This window comes from Ictalurus furcatus, chromosome 2 (genome assembly GCF_023375685.1).
Source record: "Ictalurus furcatus strain D&B chromosome 2, Billie_1.0, whole genome shotgun sequence".
Taxonomy (NCBI): domain Eukaryota; kingdom Metazoa; phylum Chordata; class Actinopteri; order Siluriformes; family Ictaluridae; genus Ictalurus; species Ictalurus furcatus.
The window spans coordinates 27139945-27165779 of record NC_071256.1 but is presented as its reverse complement, the minus strand read 5'-3'; the positions used below and the strand labels follow the sequence as shown (position 1 = coordinate 27165779).

General features: G+C 39.7%; 1 protein-coding gene and 1 long non-coding RNA gene across 2 annotated transcripts; one reads left to right on the top strand and one right to left on the bottom strand.

Annotated features, from left to right (window-relative positions):
- Positions 1 to 807: 807 nt before the first annotated feature.
- On the top strand, positions 808 to 24787 carry radil2a (Ras association and DIL domains 2a). Its single transcript, XM_053612169.1, has 16 exons — positions 808 to 1717; positions 2957 to 3274; positions 3671 to 3906; positions 5767 to 6098; positions 8593 to 9246; positions 9431 to 9468; positions 11219 to 11394; positions 12138 to 12250; positions 14843 to 15062; positions 15580 to 15752; positions 18119 to 18263; positions 18855 to 19033; positions 19141 to 19522; positions 21193 to 21323; positions 22737 to 22876; positions 23829 to 24787. The coding sequence occupies exons 1-16, from the start codon at positions 1506 to 1508 to the stop codon at positions 23920 to 23922; spliced, it is 3543 nt and encodes a 1180-aa protein (XP_053468144.1). The 5' UTR covers positions 808 to 1505; the 3' UTR covers positions 23923 to 24787.
- LOC128600060 (uncharacterized) lies at positions 14959 to 23873 on the bottom strand. Its single transcript, XR_008384509.1, has 3 exons — positions 23777 to 23873; positions 22903 to 23000; positions 14959 to 15088 (listed from the first exon to the last, which is right to left on the bottom strand). It is a non-coding gene; the product is annotated as an uncharacterized LOC128600060 (long non-coding RNA).
- Positions 24788 to 25835: the final 1048 nt, after the last annotated feature.

Genomic DNA, 25835 nt, shown 5'->3' with positions numbered 1-25835 from the left:
AACAGGTAAGGTTGCAAATTGTTCATTCTTCTTATGTGATTTTAAACCAAATTACGTCACAATCAAAAGTAATTCTTTGCCTCGAGTGACCAATCACGCTCTTATTGGAAGTTCGATACTGACTAATCCATGTTTCATTACTCATGTGAAATGTAGACTGGAAATGGAGAGAGAAATTTTTACTGTTGAATATTTTTCTTGTGGTCGAGTAGAAACACGGAACTGTACCTGAGCCTGATTATTCATTATATTGACCGTGAGTTTGAAATGTGCAAATGTGACTTACTGTATTTCTGGTCGGTTTATAACATTTTATTGATTTGTCTGTAATTCAATAAACAGGCCGAAGTGAAATTTTAAAACGTTCTTAACTCGTATTAATCGTGATTAAAATGTTGAGCAAAATCATCGGTATTATCATTTTAGTCGTTATTGTGCAGCCCTAGGTCCTTTGACAGCATTGGCTTCTGCCCTGTAGTCTTTTGAACCCTGCATAACATTTTCTCATCAGATTTGTAATTTTCTCTCAATTTCAAAACCGCAGTTAAATTGGTCTGATTTTGGCTTGGACAATCCCCCAACTGCCCCTCCAAAATATGATGAGCCTTAATTAAGCAAATAATTAAATAATTTTTAATTTATTTATTTGTTATTTACCTTTTTGTTTTTTAAATGATGCTCGGTCAACCAAATGTACCTGTGCCAAATGTACGAAACTATGGTTTATGGCATTGCAAGACAGATGAAATTGACATGGTCTTGCCAGTAGATGGTGTACTTTACATGTGACTGGGCGTTTATTTCCAGACGTCTTTGCTTTTCTGTTGAGGGGAAAAACGCCAACTACTGATCTTGGTACTCTCTTAGAATGCATATGATTTGTCCTTAAATATGACTAAATGAAGAATGCTGTTTCTTTGCATTTGTTGCATTGTTTCCCGCCCATTCAAAGGATATCCTTTCCCACCCTTCCCTTTTCCGCAAAACAGCCCAGATTCCACTGTTAGGAAACGGACACTGTGTGCTAGTCACTGCATATTCTTAAAAACCTTATTAATCGTTCACCTGGCCTCTAACAGTGCATGACGTCTCCGTTCATCCAACTTTATGTACATTCATTAACACCGGTCTGGCCCCGCCCCGTCCTGTTTGGGCGTCATGACGTCATGGTGGGAGCGCGCGGCTGCAACTGTTCACGCGACTTTTCAAACGCGCTCACAGAGACTCTTCACTTCTCAACGGACAGCTCGGAGACTTCACTTCTCTCATTGAGTTCAGGGTTTCACTCACCTCGTCTTGTTTTTCCTCCTCATTCTTTTGCTTTGGACATTCTTTTTTTCCTCTCGTGGACGGAATAATTGTTCGTGAATACAAAGCAGTCCTTTCCAATAATGTAGGTAGCAGTGAGGAAACATCTTGAATTTGCGAGTCGAAATGGAAAATAGTGTCAAAGCGGACCACCGCGGTCTGAATCTTCAAAAGAGCGGATCTTAACGTGCGTTTATATGAAAAAAAATCATCATTATTACACCTCAAAGCATTCAGTTTTTACTCCAGTTGTTGAACGAGGATCCAGCTGTGAGAGGAAAATGATCTCCGAAGACCGAAGCAACCAGTTTAACAAGCAAACCCTCGGGTTTCCTATTGGATTATTAATCCGGTCCCCGAAAAAACGGCTCGCAACGTTGGGGAGGAAGCCCAGCAATGGCTCTCTACAGTAAGTCATGGTTTTAAATAGTAAAAGGTAAAGCAGACTGCTATCAAAACGTCCTTAAATCTTCATATTAATGCTGGACAAAGAGAAACCATCAGAAGGCAGAATGAGAGATGTCTATAGTGCTGAGTAAGGCAGCTATAAACAACAACACTGCCGAGTTAAACACCTCTTTAATTACAAATCAGTTCAAGAACTTCAGCTCAATGTGTTATGTTAGAAGAGGAAACGCATCTCTAGGATTCTGGCCCTCCTTGACTTTTAAAATATTGTTAAAGTGTATTTAAATAGCGCTTTTAATTTTGTACATTGTCACAAAGCAGCTTTACACATTTCCAGATATAGTTTTGTGTTTAGATTCATCCCTTATGAGCAAGCCAGAGGCGATGGTAGCAAGGAAAAACTTCCTGAGAGAACAGGAAGAAACCTTGAGAGGAACCAGACTCAAAAGGGAGCCCATCCTCTTCAGGATGACACCAGATAGTGCAATTACGAATCGTTGCTCTTCTACAACTGTATACTATAGAGTCAAGCAGTGCTAAGTGTGTTGGGAAGATCTTCAGTGTAAGCATCAGGGTCATTCCTTTGATTTCAATGGCGTAATATTTATAATATCCAGGTGAGGTTATCCACTTTATGATGGATGAGATTTGAGCACAGTTTTAAGCAAATGTAATCGACTGTCCAAGTGAGAACATCGAGAGACAAACCAATCACTTTTAAGACTGAAAGAGGTTATGAAGTTGCTCGTTTGGTATACACCTTTTCCAGATATTTATGATGAAAGAACAAATGGTTTTCTAAATGTCTCAGCATTTTCTTCATCACATGATCCACTCCGTTTATGTGACAAATATGTCGACTAATTCTGTGAATACAAAGATTGGTGAAGTAAAATATTTCTGTCCAGTTCTTGTGCTGTTCGCATTTTTTTTATAAACATTTTATGTTAAAGCCCTTTGCCCAAGTTTTTTGCTTATTTGTTTCATATTTTCACCATAGATTTGTAGAAAACTAAACTGTACACATTTCGTATGGGGGGAAATAGTTTTTCATTACTGGCATGAAAAACAAAGTGCTCTTTGAAGGATCCTGGTTCCAAGGAATTTGTCTTTGGTTCACTGTCTTTGGAATGTTTTTAAATAAATGCTGTACTTATTTTCCTGTCGATGGAGGCTGTGGAGATGAGCATAGCGGTGGCAAGCCTTAAAGGTAATCCTTCTACCTCACTTGGGTTTTTAGATCCAACACATCTGAATGCACGACTCGATCTGCTGAGAGTGCTGTCGTCAGGCAGCCAGCCAGAAGTAAGATCCGCCGCCACAACAACAAGCTGGCCACAGCGTTTAACCGGAGTCCACTTCTGCAGGACAGCAGATCTGGACGCCTTGAGGGAAATCTGGAGTCGAACGATGACCCCTCTGAGCTGTCCAGTCAACTGTCTGCCCCAGGGATCTTAAAGATATTTGGCAGTGACATCTGCCAGGGGGCTAATTACAAGAGCGTGCTGGCCACGAATCACTCCAGCGCCAGGGAGCTGGTTAAAGAGGCCCTGGAAAGGTAATCAGTTCTATCCTTTTATACATTACCAATTACAAAAAAAAAGAATGGCATGGTGGGTAGCTTTAACATCACACAGCTTCAAGGTCCCTAGTTTGACCCTGAGCTTGGGTTACTGTCTCTGTGGAGTTTCGCATGTTCTCCCCATGGCCATGTGGGTTTACTACGGGTTCCTCCCACACATATACCCTGCAACGGACTAGTGTCTCATCCAAAGTGTATTCCCGTCTTGCGCCCAGGATAGGGCTCCTTATCCAGTGCGTCCTGTCCCAGGAAAAAGAGAGTACAGAAGATGAATGAATGAATAGAATATATATTAACTTTTAGCTGATTTTGCTTTTTTTTTATCTATAATGTATTCTGTGTCACAAGTGAGTTTACTTTATTTTTGTACAGATACTGCCTTGAAAAAGAAGATCCAGATGCATATGTCCTCTGTGATGTGATTGGGCGTACTGGGATAGCCCACCAGTGGCAGACAGAGTGCCTTCGGGTCATTCGTGACAATGAGAAACCGCTCATACTACAGTCCCTTTGGAAACCCAAAGAAGGATTCTGCAGAAGGTTCGAGATCCACAAAAGAACAAATATTGAAGATCGTAATGCTAAAGACAGAGACACAATCACTGCAGGTATGGTAATCCACCAGAAATGCACTGCTGTTTTCTTTCTTATGGTTAGGGTTCATCCTGGGGTTAGGCATTGCTAAATGTATTCCATCACTTTATTCATTTGGCAGATGCATTTATATAAAGCAAATTACAAAAGAGGCAGAAACAATTCTGAGTAAATTAGGGTTAAGAATCATCAGTGGCCCTGTGGCAGTCCTATGACCGAGAGTCTCTTTGCTACCTCTTCTATACTAGTTAATGGTTGAGCAACTCGTGCATCTTTTCATTCTGACTGTAAGAGTTAATGAACGGATATTCAGTTATCCTCAAAGAGAGGGAAAATAAGCACTTTTAGTTCTGCATACTCTAGTTTTATTTCTCACTGTATTCCTCCTGTCTGTATCAGTGCACATATTATTGTTTGACAGACATATTGTGTGGAAATAATGAATATGGGAAAAACACACAGCAAAAGTTTTAAAGGATGTCAGCTCAATATTTGACACAAAAGTCATACAGTAATATCACACACTGTCTGTTAAAATTTAAATTTTGTGAAAGTTATAACTGCCACTGAGTTTAAAAGGCTACCACTGATATTTTGGGTAATATTTTTGAAGATCTCATTGGATAACAATAAGATCACAGTGGTACATGTTATATTAATGCATGTTTATAATAATCCAATGGCCAGTACAGATATTTGCACAATTTATTATCTAAACCAATAAATGTTCAAGTGACAGGAGCAGTGTTGCAGAAGGGTCGCTATGTACCACACATGCGGAATCAGTTCTGATGTGAAATAAGCTTAATCTGCACATTAGTCGTACCTGATTTCTGTCCATTGTCATTTAATCCTTTAAATTGTGACGTTAATACAGTACCAGTAACCCAGTTGCTGAAAATGTATTATCTGAGTATTATCATGATGCTCTCGGAAACAGAATATTGCCTGATGTGGCTTCTCATTTTCATATATTCTCACTGACTTCCTCTGGATGTAGAGAATACCAAATACTTAAGTAGCAATTTCAGTATTTGAGTTTGATTTAATTATTCAAATATCGATACACATCCCTAGATTTAAGGGGAAAGAGTGGTCAGAGTGGTTTTTCTTAGAAGTATTTTATTGGGATAGATGCAGATATTTCACCCTGGGCTTTTCCATTGTGCCTGAGCACCAAGAACGTGTGTAGTGCTTGCTTGTTTTCCTTTCCATCTGAGCTTGTTTCCTGTACTCTGGAGAATGTTTGTCCCTGTTGTCTTTGGCACAGTACTTAGGGTTTTCTCTAGGCTCCCTGGTGGAGCAGGGACCAGGGAGACAGACTCTGTCACCAACGGCTCTGCTCACAACAATGTGGACAGACGCCCATTTCCACGGCTGATAACGCCCTCGGTGTGAAAGCATGGCTTCTGAACATTCCATGGTGCTTAATGGCCCCAGGGTTAAGCTGAATGGTGTTTGTGTTGGGTCAGTCCCATTCACTCATGGATTGTATTAGGTGGAAGTGAACAGGTCTTTTATGGATTTCCTGCACTTCTCTCACTCATGCTGGCATTATTGGTGTTGAGGGTTTCTAAAGCATATTAATGCTATAAAGGTGCTTCAGGATGATTTCCTCATATTATCCTGGCCAGGCCGATATGTTCGTTATAACCAGGATTTCCTCATACGCAACAATAATGGAGTAAAACCATTTTTCAAGATTTCTTTTATATCTGATCATATTCTACCAGTTTCTGCCCAAAATCTCTCATTTGTCTAAAATAATTCCATAAGCTGTTTTATCATTAGTGATTTTCTTCACAGTGTTGGAAAGGAGAGACACTACCATGTAACTAATCTTTTTTCGACCTTTCTGCCATGTTTGTCTCCAGGACTCAATGCCCAAGTCCGGAAGCTACAGAAAGTCCATTCAAGGGTCACGTCACTCTTTGTGGATGAAAGCAGTGGGGATGTGGACGGCATTGGTATCTGGAGGAGCCTGAGTGAGATGGACCTCTCTGCCATGAGTAAGGAGGCCTGCAGGGCTAATAAAGGAGGCACTCTGCAGGAGGACCCAGAGGCCGAAACTGACTTGGAGGGACGCTGCCTCATCACTGAGAAGGAAGAGACGGAGAGCAGTGATGACAACACCACACAGTATTCCATCCACCCGCCCTTCGATTTTCCCTACTTTCTTCTCCTTCAAGGTTACAGCCACAGACAAGTAAGCTTCCTTCATCACATTTTTGTAAAATATTATTTTGCTCTATGTTCTCTATGCATACAGTTTGATGGACACTATTCAGAGGTTTGTTCCATCAGGTTGTGATTAGGTTGTTCCGACAGGCTGTAGTAGTAATCCCACAAGCCTAGTGCAAATGTTTTCTATCACCATGAACACATGAACCAAAATGAAGATTTTGACCATGGTATCAAACACTTCCAGATTAATTTAGATTGAATGGAAACATTTGCCCTGAATGATTTGCATATTAACCTTTATAATTAATATGTGATTTTCAATGACATCCAATATTTATTTTTAAATTAAATTCTTCTTTAAATTCTAAGTTCACTTTTTTTTGTTGTTTATACTTCTTTCATTGACACGCTTTATACTTCACACATATTGCTGTTGACTACTTCCTGATAGTGGCACCAGTGGGATTTATCCCTTGCTTCATCTCTGCCTAGAGAGACCATGCAACAGTACATTAGTCATTTAGTCTGTCCAGCTCTCTCACCTCATCGTCTGTAAATTCTGCTCAAATATATCAGCTTCCAAAACTTCAACTTTGATGCAAATACCACCATCTCCATCCTTGTACTTGTCATCTCTTCGATCGCTAAGTAGCCAAGCCGAGTCTATGATGTTACTCGGCACATCTGCACCATATGCTGCACTGCAGTCGTTGCATATGAGTCCGCTGTTTGCTGCCTCCACAACGTCTATGCTGGATTTCACATTAATATGTTGCTGGAAAATGGTGAATGAGAAAAGCTCTTGCTCTTTTTTTTTCAGGAGGTAACAGCATATTTTTCTCCTATTAAATGCCACGGTAACTGTTCTAGCAGTGTCCTCCTATCTTCTAATGGGAATAATGAAAATATAGCACCAACCAGTGAATTAGTACCAGAATTGCAATATAAACAAATGTAATGTGTTTCAGTGAAGATTTGTCCTTTAATTAGGTGAGGAGCATCTTCCAGAAACTGAGAGAATGTGTTGCTTGTATGGCTGACCCGGGAGAGGGAGTGCCACATGTGATGTCTGAATAAACTGAGCCAAACAGGCAATCTGTAAGGAACGCAGATGATATTTAGGCTTCCTGGGTTTCACCTATCACTCAGGGGTGGGAAGCTCAGCTTGAGTCACAATAGCCCCTGCCAAATTTCAGTTTATACACAAAGCTAGTTGACTTCTGGCAGAACTCATGACGGGAATGTTCTGTCGTGTTGGATCTTGTGCCAAGAGCTAACAGATTACAGGTTTACCGAGGAATGAATAATAAAGCACCTGCACAAACACATTTTTTCCCATCGCAAGCCAGTATACACTATTCCATTACTTCCTCTTTGTTGCTTAAACAGTAAAAAGCAGGATTAGCTTCATACTATAACCTTAACCATCTTTGTGGGTGTGATTAATTTATTTTCGCAACTTTCCAGAGTGTTACCAAGTAACACTGAAGTGGTACCAAGCCCACTTCCATGAGAAAGAAACTGTCGCTGCACTGTTTGTTCTTAACTGTGAATGCTGCTGAGTATGCAAAGCAGTGTGTGGGCATGCAAGTGTGCTTGTGTGGGTTGATATGGGTGCACGTTGCACTGGGAAACACAGCCTGGCCAGAGTTACTTTTTAACACAGCACTTATTGGTGATGTATTCATGCCTGCCGCTGTGTGTTTGTTTGACCTTGCTGAATTCGTTATGTTATGATTACGTCCGTGTGTGCGCTGTCTGAAGGCTGATCTTACTGTAAACAAGAGTTAACATTCCACAAGGATGAGACCACACTCCTACCTGTAATTTTGTTGCAGGTAGTGCTCGTCCTTGTGTACTTAAACTGGGGTCAGCGGAGGCAAAATATATCTTAATTGGTATGAACACTTTAAGCTACATGATAAGAGTACTTAAGAGTCACACTTGTGTATTTGTTTAGTCCCTATTTCCATCGTTTTCATATGCCACTGTTTCCATTTTCACAGGAAAATGAATACATTACTTTTGGTTATATATGGTTCTCAGGAAAATGTTGTTTATGTTTAAATTAAAGGAGGGATCAGAGGTTTTTTTTCACATTCTAGTAACAAATGAAACATCACTTGAGAAGAATAGTATTGGTGCCAAGATCTGTAAATGGTATAAAGAACAAATCATGTGGATTACTAACATCCAACCTGTTGGGTTGAGGAAGCATTGCTACTTGCTTGTGAATTTTAAATTGCCTGTCAGATTACAGTACGTCCCTTCTTGATGACATCCATTTCTAAGGAATACTAAAAGGTCTGGGGCACTATGAGATCATTTTTAAACAGTGTTATGTGAATTATGTTGTTTTAAAATCCATTGGCAATGAATATATAATAACAGCATTGGAACTGGTTAAATGGTTCTAAAGATGTAGCTTAATACATTTGAATATGTTCATCATGATCTAATTTCAAGCCACTTAAAGTAATTTTGTTTAAAAGTCTTGTGTATCTGGTTTTCTCCAGGACTTTGTGATCTACCTGATGAGTGGGAACAGCTGTGTGTTTGGCTGCTGTGCTGGGCATGGTGAGGATGGAGAGCAGTTGAAGGTGGATGTGGTGCTCTATGCCCCTGATGTGCTCCCCCAACACTGCTGCGTGCAGCACCTGGATGTTCCCAGAACCCAAGCTGAGGGCAGCTGGAGAGCTCCAACCCTACTAAAACCCCTCCATGGAGCCTCCGTAACCCACAACGGTGTGCAGTTAAAGGGCGAAGCTGAACTCTTTGCAGGTGACCTAATAGGCTTGGGCCAGCATTACCTCTTCATGTTTAAGGACCCCACAGCACCTGACATCCAACACATACCTACCTGGATGGCCAGTCTTTCTCCCACAGCTTCAGCCTTACCCTGTAATACCTGTGGTTCCTCTGTAAGAAGGCACAGAACCTGCTGGACGGACCCAGATGAGAGGATGCTTTCTCTTACCTACGAACTGCACCAAGAGGACCAGGTGCTGGAGAAGATCCTCACCATGGTGGACCCTGGAGGACTGGAGCCCAAACTAATTCCAGCCTTCCTGCTCTGTTTGTGCATTCAGCATTCAGCTGCTAGCCGGGAGATGACGAACTTCCGCAAACTGTTGCTGCAAATCGCAAACCAGATTCAGCTTGCCATGTGGGTGAGTGTGAATTTAGAAAGTACAGGAAAAATCACAAATCTCACTATATCTTGTACATGGCATTTGCTTGCTTTGTATTGTAAGTGCTTGGTTCATGTTCTTGCTTCTTGGTTCTTGGTTCAGAACTCACTTGGTTATGAGTTGAATAAAGTCTTTGAAGCTTTGCTTTCCTTTTCCCTCACAGGAGACGACAAAGGAGCTTGCAGTGCTTCAGCCAGACAAGTGAGAGCTTTTCTTTTTTGACTTAATTTTTTTATTTTTAATCATTGCTAGAGCCACATCTCAGCTTTCAGCACATATTGAGAGAGTGTGCCCCAGGAATAAATCAGTCTGTCACAGAGCCACCTCTGAGTTTGAATCATTTCTCTCCATGTTGCAGCTGAAGTGAAGAGATTAATAGCTCAAATGTAAGCAGATGAGAAACAACTTTAATGTCATTATGATTTAAACTTCCTTATATTCAACTTGTTCATGTTATGTCTTTTATTTTACAAAAATGAAACACAAATATCTACAGTGCTGTAGACTTCTTCTGGTTTTGTGTATATCTCATACTAAATTGTTCCAGAAATTAAAACAAAATCTAAGATAAAACAAAGGCAACCTGAGTAAATACATAATATAGTTTTTAAATGATAATGTTATTTATTGAAACAAAACGTTATCCAATACCAACTGGGCCTGTGTGAAAATGTATTTGCCCCCACAGTTACTAATTTACCCCAAATTTATGAAACTGCATTCATAATGGGGTTCAGCTGGACTAGATGCAACCAGGCCTGATTACTGGGAACCATGTTCAATCAAATCAACATTTAAATGGAACTTTTCCAACAGCATGAAGTTGGTTAAAAGGTCTTAAACAGTAACGCACTATGCCAACATTGAAAGAAATACCATAAATGATGAAGAAGAAGGTGATTGAAATACATCAGTCTGGCAAGGGTTACAAAGCTATTTCAAAGGCTCTGGCAAAGAACCACAGGTGAGAACCATTATCTCCAAATGGAAAAACTCAGCACAGTACCGAATCTTCCCAGAAGTGGCTGACCTTCCAAAATTCCTCCAAGAGCACAGCAACCACTCATCCAGGAAGTCACAAAAAAGCCAAAGACAACATCAAAGGACCTACAGGCCTCTCTTGCATCAATAAAGGTCACTGTTCATGACTGATTTAATTCTGCTCTCTACCAGAAGATCTTAAAGGAGAATGTCTGGTCTGCTTTAAGTACTATAGTGCATCTCATCCTCATGGACTGCACCAGATTTGTCAGTTCTTGCAGTGAGATGTTACCCCACTCTTCCACCAAGGCATTTGCAAGTTCTCGATTATGTCTGGGGGACATATGTAGCACTGTTTTAGGCGTCTTACATTAAAGACATTGCAGTTTATTGCTCTGGCCTCATCTGCAGTCCTCATGCCTCCCTGCAGCAGGCCTATGGCATGTTCACGCAGCTGAGCAGGAACCCTAGACATCTTTCTTCTGGTGTTTTTCAGACTCAGTAGAAAGGTCTCCTTACTGTCCTAAATTATTGCCACTGTGACACTAATTGCCTACCGCCTGTGAACTGTCAGTGTCTTAAGGACTGTTCCACAGGTACATGTGCAATAAATGTTCATGGTTCATTGAACAAGTATGAAAACATAGTTTAACCCTTACCAATAAAGATCTGTAAAGCTTATTTGGATTTTACAAAATTATCTTTACGTTACTTTTTTTGTTGAGTGTGTGTGTGTGTGTGTGTGTGTGTGTATATATGTATATATGTGTATATATATGTGTGTGTGTGTGTGTGTGTGTGTGTATATATATATATATATATATATATATATATATATATATATATATAAAATGAGAGAGAGAGAGAGAGAGGCAGTACTTTATTACTCACTTATATGATTTTTGCTAAGTAGTCTACAGTACAATGGTGTTATGAGTGTGTGACTAGTGTTTTTTTTTCTGTGCTGTAGTGGAGCTGGACAGACAGAGCCAGAGGAGATTTCTTTGCTGAGCATGGCTGAGCTGATTCCAGGCCTGCAACCGCTCGTGCTATGGATGGCCAACTCCATTGAACTGTTGCATTTCATTCAGCATGAGGTGCCCCTGCTCTTGCCATGGACACAGCAAGATGAAGAGAAAGACAAAGGTACTTTTTCTTTCAACTCACTATGATGCTACAAATTGTCCGTTGGTTTGTTTGAAAATCTTAAAATAATAGGCTTAGTTAATCCCAAGGTATCCATCACGTTCTAAAATGTCTTCAAATGTAATTGAATTAATGTATAAATTTTAAATGAATGATTACATTTTTTTGTTTACCTTCAAGGTCCTAAGTATACAACAGTGTAATGCCTCTGCATGGCTCAAAAGTGTTTATTGTTAATTTTAAAATAGTGTTTCCTATTTTACCGCAAATTATTTTTGCTCATTTATTGCTGTGTATATGAAATGGTTGTCAAGATTCCATTTTTATTATCTTGATAGTCTCGTGGAAACCTACATAACATGGAAGCATTTTTCCATAGCTTTATCAGCTTTTTTCCTTACTTTGCTATCAGTGTTAGATTTTTCTCCTCAGTTTTGGCAGCTATGTATAAATATGACCGGTAAGTATAATGACAGCTGGTTGGTTGATTGGTTAAACACAAACAGCATGACTGGGGAATTAATCATACCAGTGTCACATGCATAAAATAGTAATGAAATGCCACCACCAATCACTGATATTTTAACTGAAATCGTTGTTTTATTCTATATTTATTATATTGTTAACATATTGTTGCACTAATGTTCTTAAGGTACTTTACATTTGGTACTAAAATAGTGTTTAAACTCTTAAATTATTTTATAATCTGTAGAGATTAATGACATGCCTGTTCTTCTTCACAGACTTGTTAAATTCTCAGATCTTGTCTACACGTATTGCCAGTGAGGAGGCCATGACTGTCCTAGAGGAAGTCATAATGTTCACGTTCCAGCAGACTGTCTATTACCTTACAAGAGTAAGCACACACTCATGCACCCAAACACTTGCACAGCCAGATCGGATAACAATGCACTATTTGGATTAGTGTGTGTGTGAGATACTATTTCTCAGTCTCAAACTCTATTTTCACCTCATATTTCACCTCAAATTTTGTTTCATCATGTTACATGTTGTTCAAACAGAAATTATTTAACTATATGTTCAGGTTACTTTTGGCAATGCAGAACAGATAGTTATTTGCGAGTTAAAACCCGTAAACAGTATCTAGTATTTGTTTTTGCACTAACTGCTGGCTAAACAATAAACACTACAAACACCAGATTCATGACGTTCACTGCTCACAGCCACACCTGCAGTGCAGTGAGAAACACTTGCTTAACAGGACAATGGACTATGGATAGTATGCTGGCTCTGCCTATGCAGCTACACAAATACCTGCTTCCTGGAAAGCTCTTGGTTACTGCCAGAAAAATTTGCACCCCACTAAAAATGTGGTTGCAACGATTTTTGTCCTGCTTGTTCTCTCCTGAGTGGTGAGGCCTGGAACATGGTGAGAATGAACAGGAAGGACAGAGTGGCTCATCAGTCGCATGCTTTTCAGTTAATGGGGAAGCAGCTGTGGCCTATGAATATAAAGCCAAACAGTCCCCAAAGCTCACAGACTGTTTCCTGCTCAGGAAGAGAGCTGCAGTCGTTACCAAACAGCCAGTACAGAGAACTGGAGAGACACAAATCAGAGTGATTTAAAATATAACCTAGTGCTTTGTGGTTAATGGTCTCCTGACTGTAACAATATTTAACAGATATAGCTCAGGAAAATGGCTTCTGCTTTGATATGGTATTGATGTGTGGTGACTCACAACTCGAGTAAAACTGGGGTGAGGCCGGAATTTATGAACCAGCTGCCAGGATGTTATATTGCCAACGATTGTTTTTGCCAGAGATGTCCAGCTTGGTGATAACACCAATAGCACAGGTTAAGGAAGTTGTATTATTATTCACAATGAAAAACTTTGTGTGTGTGTGTATGTGTGTGTGTGTGTGTGTGTGTGTGTGTATGTATATTTATATATATATATATATATAATATAAAATATGGTTTTTTTGTGTGATTTTACTAAATGTGTCCACCCCTCTTTTGATTTCTACTAAAATTTAAGTAGTGTGTCAATCCTGGCTTTGTGCTGGATGAAGCCTCAAGGGACAGGAGGAATGTAGAGTCATTGTGATTTCAATAGTTGGCTCATTAAAGCACTTCAAGAGTCACCATATTCTTTCAGGGGCTTGTCTCTGAAAGATAAGTCTGACTAAGATGTGGTGATGTAGTGCTCTTGGGCTAAGACAAATAACTTTGTCAGCAGAGGGGAAGTGATGAGACCTTATTTCCAGAGTGACCTCTTACACCTTCAGTGTAGTTAGTTTAAAGAGGCCCAGGGTTGTCCTAGGCTGTGTGGTTTATACGGAGCCATGCTCTAAAATATATAATTAGGATACTGTAAACAGTGCTGTATTTAAAGTGTTACTGTCACTGGCAGGCTGATTTACTCTCTCCAACTTCAGTGTTCTTGGCTTTGTAGCAGGTCAGAAGAGAGTGCTTTCAAAAGCAAATCCATGACTATTAAAATGATTGGGCTAAAAGTTACAAGGGTCTCAGGAACAGACTTTTACTCATAGCTCTTTTTACAGGGCAAGTCAAGCCAAGCCACAATGTGCTGTACCCCTGTGTTTAACCACAGAACTTCCCTACATGTTTCCTGTATACACTGAGATTTTCCTCCCACAGGAACCATATTAATACTGCATAGTTTCAATCACTTTTGCTCCTGCATGAAAAAAATGCCACCAGGGTCTAGTCTGTATATCTAGCCTTTATTTGCTATCATAAATGTTATCTTTTATCTGTAAATGAAGTCATTGAATCAGTGGGGTATATATAAGAGGCTGGGAGTAGCATCTTATCTTGTCAACTCCCAAGACTTTTAGTGTGGTGGTAACAATGGACTGTCGCGGCTGAGACATTTCCCAGAGCCGCCCCAATCTGTACGCTGAAAGGAAGTCTGCTTGTGCCGTGTTTCCTGTGGGCTAGATAGAACATACAATGCCTGGAGTAGATTCTGTGTCATAATGCACCTCTGAGAATACTGATATAGAAATATCTGGTATCTTCCGTTTCAGTACTGTTACTTTTGACTGCTTGTATGTTTTTTTTTTTTGTTTTTGTTTTTTTTTTGACTGTTACATTTACAACTTGATGTTAGTCTTACTTTATACAAATAAGCAAGACATTCACAGTTATTAATCATGTTTATACCATAGTGCTGTTAAATTCTCAATTCCTTAATTTTCTATAACAGCAGCTCTGATAGTAGTGTCGGCTGCATGGCAAATCACAGGTTTATATTAAGGCACTCATTCTAATACACTGTTGTTTCTATAGTAACAATTTACACAGAGACTTGTATGTCAGATGGTACACATTAGCAGTTTGTAGCAGTCAGAAGTATAGCTGTTCCTTTACATTCTCATTTGTGTGTTCATCACTATATCATATACCAGATCTTATACAGCATAAAACTGTGTCCATCGTTCTTCTCTTGTATTTTTGCAGAGATTGTATTCAGTGCTACCAGGATTGTTAGATAGTAACCCTTTCTCTGAGAATGGACAGCCGTGCATGCCTGTGGGTGTCAGCAACGTCCTGGATGTCCTAAAGGAAGCATTACAGCTGCTCAACACTTTTGAGGTGCACTCAGAGATATCCTCACAGCTCCTGGCCTATCTCTTCTTCTTCACCAATGCCTCACTCTTCAACATCCTTATGGAGAGGGGTGAGTGCTGTCCAATGCACAATATTCTGTTAAGAAGGCACAGACAATTTACCTGTAATAACTAGACATTTGAAGTTTCAAGTGTAGTACTTGCACTAATGTTACATTCTGAGATTTGCCTGTGAATTTTAGGGCTTATTAACCCTCATTATTTCAGCATAGAAACAGAGAGAATGTGTGCGTGCGTGCGTGTGTGCACGAGCATGTATGTGTGTGTGAGCATGCTTTATTGATCCCTGAGGTGTAAATTATTTCATAGCAGTATAAGGCACATCATTTTATAAGGACATTTATTATCAAACAATAAGTAAGTAAATAAAATTAGAAAAACAGAAAGAAATAAGTAAGCAGCAATAAGTCAAGTGATCAGTAATAATACTTATAAGTAAAGTGATACTTGAAAAGTGGTAAGTGAATGAAGTGACAGTCAGTGAATAAATGTGTCCAACTGACTAGTGTCCAAATGAATAGTGATCAAGTGAATAGTGATTAGATGTGAATTTGGTTCTTTTTGAAGGTTCAGTAGGTGGGTTCTACCAGTGGTCAAGAGGAGTACAGATCCGAGCCAGCCTAGATTTGTTGATGGACTGGACCCAGAGTATTGGTTTGGGTGACCTGGCAGTGGATTTCTTCCAGAAACTCTCCTCAGCTGTTAATCTACTGGCCACCCCTAAGGAGAATTTACTACAGGTCAGACCTCATGCACTTTGAATAGAGTTGTTCGTTTTTTATTCACTTAAATGAACCATAACTGCACTAATCCCTGCTTTAAATTTGTAAATTATTTGGGGAAAATAATTTGGACTAAAAATATTTGGTTGTTGATAGTTGTCCACTGATCATCTTGAAGAAGCCCAGGCAGAAGTACATTTTATAAACACTACTGTAAAGCCCTTGAGATGTCTTGTGTATATACAAAGATTGCCACATGCTTCACTGACTATGTAGCACCAACAAAGGGACTCGCTTAAGGTGTCAGGTTCAATATGGTATGACATAATGGTACGGTTATGTCTGATAACAAAGTTCATACATATTTATTTCCTTATGACTGGAGCACACTTTTTACACTACTTATATGACACTGAAAGTGCCAAAGCTAAGACAAGAAAGTATATTTAAATTGACATCATCTGACTGATACTCTAGAAGGCGTGCTGAGGCATGTAGTTTGTGTAGTTCCACATAAAGACTTGGACCAATTTGTTGTGAGTGATGTAATTAAGTATTGCTCATGCAGCTAATTTATCAGTTGCTTTGTTGTGAAAACAGATGGGAAAGAACATTGAGGGGGTGGAACCACCCTCTGAGCTCAACACCTGAATGAAATATAGTGGAGACACTGATTTGTAACAGTAACTTGTAAGTTTGTAATTCTGTTTAAGCCAGTTTCCCTTGTAATCCAATGTAAATGGGTTCGTTCAAGAAGCTTTTCTGTGCAGTTTCACACCACAGATCACAACTATAGGAAGTGATCGTGTTAATAGGACCATACAAAACTTACAAGTTGTCGCCAGGACACATCCGTACTGTAACAGTTTTACAGGTTTATCAAATTGCTTTATTTTCTCTGAGGAAGTGAGGTCAGAGAGGTGCTGGGGAGGGGCTGTAAATGAGTTCATAGTGTTATTGACCTTGACTCTTGTGTACCATATGTGAAACATGAATGACTAATCGTCCCATGACACTTAGGCTCTTTAGATTTTGTTTTTTGGTTTTAGGACATAAATCTGGGTAGAGTGTCTGGGGGAAAAAAAACAATTATGTTACAAATTCCAGAATGACTCAGGACTGAGCCTGTTGTATTCATTTCACACCTAACATAACCAGTTTTATTTTAATGCAAACTAAATTTGCTGAATAATCATACAGTTTAGCAGCCTTGGTCCCATAGGTCAACTTCTCTGTACACTAATCCCCAATCTGAAGTAAATTCCTAGGGGTAGTAGTTCTCCAAGAATAAGTATGGTCATGTCTGGTATATAGTAACATGTATGTATTTACTCCTACTTTGCCATAGCAGCTGTTTATTTTGAGATGAAGTTGATCTGTGCCATCTCGCGTGTCACTGAACATAACCCAGTATTGCATATCAGCAGAAGCCGACTTGCTGAGCTCAGAAAAACAACAGTTGAGTGGGCCAGTTGCTAGGAGGCTGGTTTTAAGTGTTCCACCCATGTAGCTTGGGCATTTTGTGGTTTGCCTATAATCCAGCAATGTGCTCAACCACTTCTGCTTTACCCTTTTTCCCATCTGCTATTTCTAAACCTGCCTTACACATCCGTTGCCACTCCTGGCATTAGTAATGGTTTGCTGGTGCTACTTTTGGCATTAGTATTGATTTGCTGAGATTTAGCCAAAGCTTCTATCTATTGTTCCGTTGTTTAGGCTCTATATATTAGGAAGTGCTGCATTCTCTACACAAATCCCAACCCTAAACCACATCATATAAATAGTAACCATGCAGCTGCTCTCAAATCAGGCAAAGGGAAACACCAACCTGTATTCATTCGTTGCTTACTGTTCTCAGGTGTAAGTAGGTACTCATATAAACAAACCTACATTTTGGAAATTAAAGCATGTGATTTAAAGCTCCTACACAATAGCCTCCCCTCTGTGTGTGTGACTGGTGTAAATGAAAGGGAGTTTTTCTCAAGAGACCTCTGATGAGTTGGCATGTTGAGGCAACTTCTCCTCCCAGAGTTGCTCTGCTTCTCTGAAGTGCCCCAGTCATCAGCTTCTCTGTTTATATTCAGCACAGACGTCTGAACACTCCCTAAAATTTTGTGACCTCAATTTGGTTTGTGTCTTTGTGTAAGTGAGTTGTATGTGAGCAAAGAAAAGTGTCTGGTTGATTACAGGTAAGTAATAGAACATTTGACACTCTAGGTATAAATATAACGACTTGTAAGAGAAGAAGAAGGTGGTGTTTTCTCTCTGTACTCTGCCATTCTCTTTCACAATAAATGAACAAAAAGTACAAAAGAGCACATAATACTTTCTAAAGTGTTGATTTTCATTTCGCTTTCTTTATTGTTCTGTGTGTCTGTATGTAGACCTCTTGGATGTCGCTTAGAGCTGAGTTCCCTCACCTCAATCCAGCACAACTTCACCATATGCTGAGAGAATACAACTCCAGCAGGGCCTGTCCCTCTAGCTGGACCCCCTCCCCAGATGATGTAGTATCTGCCCTCCAAACATGTGAGTCCAACAAAACACACACACACACACACACACACACACACACACACACACACACACGCACCCCAGTGTGCCAATGTGGTTGGAATGAGCATCTAAAAGTGCCAACAAACAGGATCCTATTTCTCCTGTGCTTTGCTCACTCACTCCTTCTGCCATGTGATTGTTCTTCCCGTTGGCTGACTGACAAGTTAACTCCAAGTCTGTCATTGTACTGTAGGGGTGGCACTCTAAGCGCTCTGATGTACCTCTCACAGCTAGTCTTTAATTGCAATGTTATTTTTGTATGTTGGCATTTTGTTAGAGAAACTGCATTATTTTGCTTGGTTGCAATCCTTGTCGCTTGTGTAAGAATTTGGCTTATAGAGAAATGCTTACCTAGAGGTATAGGTTATTTTAAATATGTGGTGTTTATGAACATATTTACATATATATGTCATAAAACCTTAACTAGCGACAAAGTCTACAATTTAGCTATAGCTTGAAGCCTCATGTCCATTACATATTTGACATGTGTGTAAATGTATATTACAATCATTATAATTCTGACTATTAACACAATCTTTAATTGGATATAATCCTCTTTTCTAGCTGAAATTCTGGAGAGCTTTGACAGTCATCCTCCACTTATCCTACCCAACAGCAACTTTCACTTAGAGCTAGGGAAGACCATCACAGAGCCCGCTTTCTTGTCCCACCTTAAGAGCCTGCAGGAGTTCATCCACAGCCTCCCTATCAACCAGATAAAAAATGAACTACAACCACTGCAGGTACCTCTCGTAACCACCCTTCTTGCTTTCTATAAAATTCAGTTTATTTATGATTTTGGTTGCTCACTGTAATGAATGTGCCTTTCACATTTGTTTGCTTCAATTAGGACAACAGCACTGATGTGACGGAAGCCACACAAATAGTATCTTCCCCATCCAGCTCAGAACTGGAGTGCCTTGGGTCCATCAAATCCACCAGTCAAACCATTCAATGTGGTTATATAGCAGAGGAACAGCAGTGCTTGTCTGCCTCACCTACTCATCTCAGGGGCTTCCACAATGCTCTAGGTTCCTATGAAGTACTCTTGTCTCAGAAACTGAAGAGCCTGGAGCTCCAGAACAGCCTGCCTGGGGAAATGGACTTGTGCTCACACAAAAGCCTGGCCTTGGACCCATCCTGCCTACTCACCCCACCCAACACACCCCAAGGCCTGGAGCTCTCTGAACTTGAGGCCAGTCTACAAGAAGAGGCAATACAAAACGCCAAAGGTAACCGATTATCTGATGGGATTTATAAACAGTAGTTGTACACAACTTATTCCATGCACAGGGCCCGGATCCTGTGCGTTAGAAGATTAGCATTCACAGCAATTGCTCAAATCCATGACCTACAGCTGGAGGGCAGGAGTACTGTAGCAGGAAAACATGAGCAAGCACTTGAATTCAGGCCTGAGCTGAGAGAACAGTTAATATAAATGACTTGAAGAAGCATCTTTCAAACTTTCCAAGCTGGACTGGAAAGAGAATGCCTGAGGCATGTTCTCTCTGTGGGGTGTTCTTCATGTTCAAAGGATGGGCCATCTCCTCCCCAGGTCTATTGTTTTTGGCAGCCAGAGTAGTGAGGTCATGCTGGTATGCAGGGGATGGATGTGAAATATGGGGTATTGTGTGCTCTGGCTCTGATTGGTGTTATTATTAAGAAGGCAAAGAGCATGAGGAACAAGCCCAATTAGCTCTTGTCACCATGGGCTGAGCGCCTCCACCTCTATGATTCAGTGCATTCCGTCACATTTAAAGAAGGACAGTGTGCACATGAAGTTCCTGAACAAACCTTTCTGGTCCATGGCATTTGGAATAAATACATCTGGTATAGCTGTTCTTGTAATTATATTTTTAAGAGTGTACCTATATTTAATAGATAATACAGAATTGCTCCTTTCTGTATGCTTGACACTTCAGTGGAGCTGAATATAATAGGCTTTTTTCACAACACACATTTCAGCATTTCAGGTCTCTTCAGCACATGACTAATGGGGGATTAATCTTTAATGCATGCTCATGGGCGGTTTAAGCTTTAAGTCGTGTATGGGGAAAGTATGCATCCATAATCTTTCATAAATAATTATTGTTCAAATAATTCTAACTTGATCTGTACTAATTGCCTTTATTATTTAATCTGCTATTCATCCCTTAACTGCTCTTTATGGACTGACTTCCTCCTGGATTCCTCATACTGTCCAAGGCACCTGTTTAACACAAGTGCATTTCCTTGCTAACACGTTAAAGCTATTTTGGTAGTGAGGTTAATCTTATAATCTGGAGTAAGATCTACAGAGAGGTGGTGATGTCAGGAGAGAAAAGAGCAGTGGATGAAGCGTCATGGGAATTTACAGTCGAGTTGCTGGGTGGAATCTTAATCGGGACAGCCATTGTTTGGGGTCCTGGTCCGGGGTGTGCACAGTTTTAGGACGTGGGGGTGTTACTGTTGCTGCTGTAGTGCTGTTGTGATGATTGCGATGGGGGAGGCACATCAGATTCACAGTGGCGCATCTAGAGGAAGAGCAGTTTCATGCTCCCATGCTCTTGCTTGTCTAGTCCATTACAGCATGTGATTAATGCCTTGATGCTTGAAGACTATAGAAATGCCTACTGAACCTATTGGGCTCAATTTTAACATATAATGAACTTTTACATAAAAAACGCAAAAAAGAAAGATGAGAATTTTCTTTACTGAAATCTGTCAACCCTAAATAGAACTTTAAAGAAAATAGCGCTAAATTATATTTCAGCTTAGTCTCTTGACAGAAATGAAAGGCCTTCATTTTTAATCAAAGGATTAATTCAATACATTAAAATTACAGTCTATGCATTGCCACTTAAAAGTCCAAACCACATGAAGGAATTGTAACATAGTGATTTGTGATTGTGTTACTGTGTAGAGAATGGTGTTGGAGGAAACGCAGATGGGATGAGAGAAATAGAAGAGGATGAGGACGAGCGAGATGAGGTGTTCACGGTAGAAGTGTCAAGAGGACCTCATGGCCTCGGCCTAGCACTGGTGGATGGACTGGTGAGAAAAAAAATAATTGTTTTACTTTGTCTTCTTTAAACCCCATCCTCTTTGGCTATATCTTCTACTTTATGACTTTTATAACATCTTCTCTAGCAGCTAATTTTTTGTTGTTGTTTCAGCTCTCTATTTTATATTTAATTATAGATAAAAGACTTGGTTGATGTATTTTTATACAATAGTGAATTGTGTAGGAATTACAGCTTAAAGCATTAAGGCTATTAAATGATGCTATTATAATGGACATAACATAGTCTGACACATACTGAAAACTTACTACAGATAACTAAAAGGAAAAAAAAATACTGAAATAGGCAGGAACTGAAACTGGTTGCATTACAGACCAGACCAGGGGATACCCAGAGTCGCTGCTTTAAAATCGTTTTAAATTGTTAGAAATTTGCAACTAAATACAAAAAGTGACGATTGTATGTGATTGTGTTCATTTCTTCATAAATACAAATTATAGAAATACTCCTGCACTGAAGCTGACCTTCTCTATGGTAACCTCTTTGTGTAAAATGAAATGTGCTGGATTACTGAAAAGAACAACTACTGGTTGGTCTAAATACTTCTAAATTGCATTGTATGTCATTGATTCCCCTGTACATATTTGTTTCTGCCATCATGAACGTGGCCATAAATCAAAGCGTATGGCTGAACATTTTTGTTCACTTCCCAAATACAGCTTTGACGTCCTGGCAGGATAATCTTACTGTCATAAGATCTTTTCACTGGGCTGGTACTATGAGGAACCTAATCCTATAATCTGATTACATTCATTTGAGCAAACTTTTGTCATAAACTCTTTATGACTAAACATTTTGCTTCCCAGTGATCAGCTGTGTCAGGTTCTTGTTTTTTTTTAGGTGAAGGATAAGTAATCTGTCATAGTAATAAGTCAGGAGACCCCCCTGGTAACTCACTTTGACAAAAAAAAACATCTCCTTGAGTCTTTCTAAATCTCCTTGAGCCTTTGTATTTGAACTCTTTGCATGACTGGCATTAGATTTAATGGCTCCAAAATTTGGCTGCTCAGCAGCTGTTGCACCTAAAAATAATTGTTGGCTTCGTTAGGCCACTATAGTGGTCCCTTATGTATGAAGGTGGGCTGTAATGCTTACCCACTCTGTTTGAGATTGCTAATGATGGAGGTGGCATAGAGTTGTGGGGTGGGGGTCAGGCTTTAGAGGAAATTGCTCAGTAAGTGGTAAATGGCTTTGTTTTGGCCTTGCCAAGAATTTTTGGAAATTACTAATGCTGGCTACATTGAGAGCCTGAGGTGGTCCCCTGCTTTTCCTAGAATATCTAGTCCTTTGGTGACACATGCAATATAATGGAGACAATGATATTACCTGCTGATGAATCTTGTTTTAATTTGTTGCGGCTTGTGTATGTGTTGTCTAACTCTAGAAATCTCCACTGGGGATGAATGGGATCTACATAAAGTCAGTGGTGCCAGGCTCACCAGCTGCTCAGTGTCAGAAGCTCAGGCTTGGTGATCGTATCCTGGCTGTGAACGGAGTCAGTCTTGTAGGCATGGACTACCAGATGTGAGTGTGCGCTCATATTTACTTACTCAGCCAACACTGGTTATTGGAAGCCTCTTCACCAAACATCATTGTTGCACTGGCATGTTCAGTCAGGACGATGCTTGCTCATGACCTATTCAGAAGCCTAGTGAAGAAAAACACCAGGTAATAGACAGAAAAATACAAACTAGGTTGCATAAAGTAGGCCACCAACATGATCAAGAAAGTACATGATAAAATTACCAATAAGTGCATATACAAGCTAGGTGTCCCAAATAAAGTGGAAACTGATTATATATTTTCTGCATTACAGTTTGATCAGGTAAAAGGAAGATGATAAAAAATGCATTCAAACTTACATAAAATAAGAAAATGCATTTTTATCATTATAACCCAGCAATATTAAATTAGTGGAAGAGTACTTGCATATTCATACATGTAAGTTAAGTCAGAAATGCAACCACCACTGCCAGATCCAGGATCTGCTGCCAAACTAAACAGTCAGCATATGCAGAAGTTAATGATTAACTCATGAAACTGAAATAGATGCAAAGGAATTACATGTGCAAAGTGAAACAGAGTCTCACTCTTAATAAACCTTTTCCTCATAAGGATCATATGCATCCAGACCAAGCCAGGAGTCTTACATACATTACATAACTAGATCATTAAAGTTAAGGAAGAATGTACATAAATATCGTTCATGCTTACATAATATACTCCCACACTGCAATTTACTATATGCCCATTACATCACTGTAAAATCTGCAGTTATACACACATTTGAAACTGATACCATGCCTATAAAAGGATATTCATCCTTGTCAAACTAACATCAAGTGAAAAAAATAGAAGCTACAGGCATAAATGTTAGCCTGAGGTTTCACCATTTCATAAAAGCAGTTTCTGTAGCTCAGTTACCATGCTGTGAAATAACACTCTCATCCTCTGCATCTCTTTTTTTCTGTCCTAGTGGCAGGGAGATCATCCGGACATCAGGAGATTCTCTCCGGTTGCTAGTGGCCAAAACTGAAGCCAGTAGCAGGAGCTCCACCACCAGATGCTAAAGCAGTGGGGGGGGATGGGGGGGCTGTCCTGTTTCCTGTTTCCTGTTTCCACTGAGGGCTTTTCAGGACAAACTATTGGACTTTTGGTTCTTCCAGCACCAAAATCTGACTCTTTTCCAAGCTGCTGGCTGAAGTCCTCAGACTTGCTTTTTTTGTTTTATATAATAATCAAAGGTTTTACTGGAAGTATCAATGGAATAGTCAAAACAAAAAAAAAATACACAACTTTGCTGAAGACCAGGCCAAGTTTGGGATTTGGACTCTCTGTGGATAAAGATTTAATTATGTCAACGTGGGTACACAAAATGCATACCAAATGATTTAAAACCAATGTTTAATGCAGTAATTTAATTCAGTATGCGTCTGTTTGTCGTCACCATTAAATGCAACACAATTCAGGTTTTTCTGAAAATGGCAGTGGTTCAGACTTTATCATGTTGTTTGGTTGCCTGTTTTAGCATCAGTGATTAAGACACTTATCCTACATACGCAGACAAATATGTGCACATTATTACAGTAATATCAATGAAAAAGAATTTTCTATTTTTGTTCAAAATATGTTAATCAAAGTCTGGCTTGTATCAAGTACTGCTTTTAATTTGTTCTGGTCAGAGTGAAGTATTTCTGTTGAATATGCTCAAAGCCATGGATCAAATTTCCAACTCTCGGTCTGTTTTGCAGCAGGCATTAATGAGCATCATGTGATACATTCAATTGTATTTTTTTTCCCTCAGTGCCAGAGAAACAGTGTTACATCAGCATTATTGATATGGTAGAAAAGTATTTTGTTTGTGATATTTATATTATTTTCTATTCTATGTAATATTTACATGTGAAATAAATATTGTTCATTTTTAAGGTGAAAGGAATGGCTCATTTTTATAAACAGATTTGTTGTTTTACATAAATGTCTGCTAGGTGGTTTAGTTCATAAAGTCTTGCATGCCATTACAGTCTTGGAATGCAATTCCAGTAAATTCAGCCTATCATTTTTAACTTTATAGCATGCTTACATTTGGTATTTTAAAAAAGTGCATGTTTGGGACAACACCCAGCTCTGCTAAACCTATTTAGCCCTGAGATGCTTTATGAATTAGACAGAAATAAAGTAATGGCCCACTGTAGGGTAAATGAGGAGTACAACTTTGGGCCGTGCCAGTGGAGATCTGGAAGAGAAATGTGCCAAGGGTGTGTCTCTCTATGCTGTACCATTTATAGAACACTGAGGTTTCCACTGCATCGCTCTCAGTTCTAAGCTCACGTTACACAACGTGGCTCTGATGTGCCACACTTCTGCAGAAGCCACACTGAGACGGCAATTAGACAGGCTGCCCCTTGGGACTGAGCAGCCTGGTGGTTTGTGGTTAATATCAAGATACTCTGAGCCTATACAGATTCTGAAGACGGAGTGGAGCCTGCTTCATCAGATTTCTATTTATGACTAAAATAGAAAGCTCTTTTTTAGCAGTGCGTAGTTCGCCTCCAGATTTAGGGACTGTCCAGAAAGACACTTGCATTTCTGTTCCATCAACACCAAGTTTACTTCCAACCCATGCAAAAGTGACAGCATCTTATTTGATATTTCCAGACAATATCGAGAACTCGAGCAGTATTCTGATAATAAACAGTCCAGCACAGCAGATAAAGCAGCCTGATACCCAGTGCAGGAAAGGAAAATCTGAAAAAATTCATAAATTAATATTTGCATTGCTGCTTCACAGCTTCAGGCTACCTGGTTTCCAGAGCATGGGTAATCCAGAGCATGGGTTATTGTCTGTGCTGAATTTCAGACGTTCTACCCGTGTCCGCTTAGTGGGTTTCCTCTGGGTTCTCTAGTTTCCTTCCACCTCCCAAAACATGCCAGACATGGATTGCCTACTCTAAATTGCCCTTAGGGGTGTGTGTGTGTGTGT